This window comes from Melampsora larici-populina (assembly GCF_000204055.1).
Source record: "Melampsora larici-populina 98AG31 unplaced genomic scaffold MELLAscaffold_34, whole genome shotgun sequence".
In the NCBI taxonomy this organism is placed as follows: domain Eukaryota; kingdom Fungi; phylum Basidiomycota; class Pucciniomycetes; order Pucciniales; family Melampsoraceae; genus Melampsora; species Melampsora laricis-populina.
In genome coordinates, this window is record NW_006768798.1 from 519,872 (window position 1) to 522,241 (window position 2,370).

Consider the following 2,370-nt stretch of genomic DNA (forward strand, 5'->3'; position numbering starts at 1 on the left):
TCATCGAACAAAATGCATAATTTTCTCTATCCTTGAGAACCTTGGATTGTAGAAATCAAAAAATGAGTTCAGTCAGTTTAACAGAGCCTCAGGTGATATCTTACTTACTCGACCATTAAAGCTATGAAAGATCTCATTCTTTATCACAGGTTTCCCAACTGATATTACATATAAAAAGAAGTTTTTAAAAAATCGTGTTGGTGATATAGGTGTTGAAAGATAGTCGAGGATCTCGTATTATTTGACTCTTCACATGATGTTGAGATGATTCATTCGACATTTTGGGTTGATATATTATGAGGTTATGTTCGCAGATTTTATAAAGGATTAAGCTACAGTGCCACGGATTGAAGCAGAGGATGTTTGATCAGGATCATTGTCATACAACTTCTTCAGCTTTTCTTATCTTCCTTCTTGTCGAGTTTTTCGTTAATTGTACTTCATCTTACCTTGTCATCTTTTGCTGATGCAGTCGATCTCCGCTGAGTATCTCATGTGCCCGACTCCCTGGCTCGTTACCAGAAATATGATCATGGAAAGCATCAGCGATTTTGTCTGTGTTTGCTTCTGCCTTCCCTTGATCTGCTACCAGAGGTCTATATCATTGTCTCTGAGTCTTATATTTCCCGATAATACCAATTGCAAAGTCTTTGAGTTATAGTTTTCATCTTAAATAAACTCCTCACCTCTATCAGAAATGCGGAGGCCTTGAGCCTTGCTGCAACGTATCTATTTCCTTCCTTCATTCCATTGTCCAACTATGTAATGATGATGGACACAGCCTCGAGTGGAGTCTCGATTTGAATTTGGGAGGGAAATAATACATTAAATTTAAATCCATTTTTGGAAAACAGTGTTTGCTCTCTGATATTTCAGTCGCGTCTTGGGATCTGGCTGTATGCGCCCTATTGAAACTTACCAAATATCAAAACCAAAAGACCATTTGACCAAAAAGACAGCAAGAACGAGAACGAGAACGAGAACGAGACGAAGATAAAGAAACAGGAACAGAAAACGAACCATATCTTTCTAATATGCCGATTGGATGGAGTTTATCAAACGTATTAATCAGTTTAATCGATCAACCTGAGATTGAAAATGAAACTAGATTTGATGAATTAGATTCCAGTCAGATTAGACAATCTGTTCATAGTAAGTCATCAATATCAAGCATTCTAATGGATATCTTTAACTTATTTGTTTCTTTTGATGATACAGACTTAGTTGATGAACTAACGGAATCATCAAGCTCAATCACTTCAACTGAAGTCTTTCAAACTTTTCAAAGTTTACTAAAGTTCGATATTCTCATTCCTTCATATTATTGAATACCATCACTAACGTTCACTGTTTTTCTTTTCACAGACATTCATCAATCCTACCTCATTCAATCCTACTATCGATTCTAGACGTTTTACCATCAGCCTTCGAAGTAGAAATCAATTCAACCTCTCGAGATGCAAACCCAACAGACCATACAAACTACAGATCCCATAGACTAGCACTAGAACATTACGCATTTTTATTACATTGGCTAGTACAAGAATGTGAAAAACGTAGAATCTCAGAAAGAGGTTTAGATGGGATTTTAACCAATCAAAATGATAAAATAAAATCATCTAAATCTAAATCATCTAAACAAAAAGGTACTAAAACGAATACTTCAGATAAGAATGCTTCATTTGATTGGACAGCTCAAGTTGTGGAAGTTTTAGGTTCTATGTTAAAAGCACTTAGTTTAAAAACTGATTTTATTTGGCCTACTTCTCAAGATCGAGATGCATTTGTTAGGTAATTTCACTGATTTGACTTTTTTTTTCGTTGATTTATTCAACTTGATTCTGATCTTGCTTTGTTTTTAATCTCTCTCTAGTTGCTTTACCAAGACTGTGTATCAAATTTTGGAAATCAAAACTTTTGCTGATAATTCTGCAATTCGAGTTCTTGCATTTAAAATAATCTGTACAGCAGCTAAAAGTCATGGTCAAGCATACAGTGGATCACAATTTCCATTCATTTTACTTCAACTTGAACTTGAAATTGACTCTTAACTTCTTTAACAAACAGATACCCAAACTTCGATCCTACAAAAACTACAATACTTTGATCATCTATCAGAATACATGGCAGAATTAACTCATCTCTTAGTAGAAGCCAAAGATTTACCACAATTAGCAGATGCGATCTTGAGAGAAATTTCATCTAAATTATTTTCAGCACAAGATTACAAAGGTCCACGAAGTTTTTCACGTCATTTGATTAACTTAACGGAACTTGCACCTAGATTAGTTTTTAACCAGATCGTGATTTTCCAAAAACCTTTTAGATCGTGAAAGTTATGTGATGAGAATTTGTTTACTTGAAGTCTTT

The 2,370-nt window shown here is 34.7% G+C and overlaps 2 protein-coding genes across 2 annotated transcripts in view; one reads left to right on the forward strand and one right to left on the reverse strand.

Moving 5' to 3' along the window:
* MELLADRAFT_109125 (uncharacterized protein) overlaps window positions 1–280 on the reverse strand; it is a gene marked incomplete at both ends in the record, with an annotated part of 1,428 nt that extends 1,148 nt beyond the window's left edge. Inside the window, 2 exons of the mRNA XM_007413070.1 lie at window positions 109–158; window positions 247–280. Coding sequence (XP_007413132.1) covers window positions 109–158; window positions 247–280 — 84 coding nt within the window. The remainder of the gene's footprint in view (window positions 1–108; window positions 159–246) is intronic.
* Window positions 281–937: 657 nt separating this feature from the next.
* MELLADRAFT_117281 (uncharacterized protein) lies at window positions 938–2,333 on the forward strand (the record flags this gene model as incomplete). The annotated part of the gene is made up of 5 exons (XM_007412993.1): window positions 938–1,152; window positions 1,219–1,297; window positions 1,366–1,791; window positions 1,874–1,995; window positions 2,068–2,333. 5 exons carry the CDS (start codon window positions 1,035–1,037, stop codon window positions 2,331–2,333), a joined length of 1,011 nt encoding a protein of 336 aa, XP_007413055.1.
* Between the last annotated feature and the right edge of the window lie 37 nt (window positions 2,334–2,370).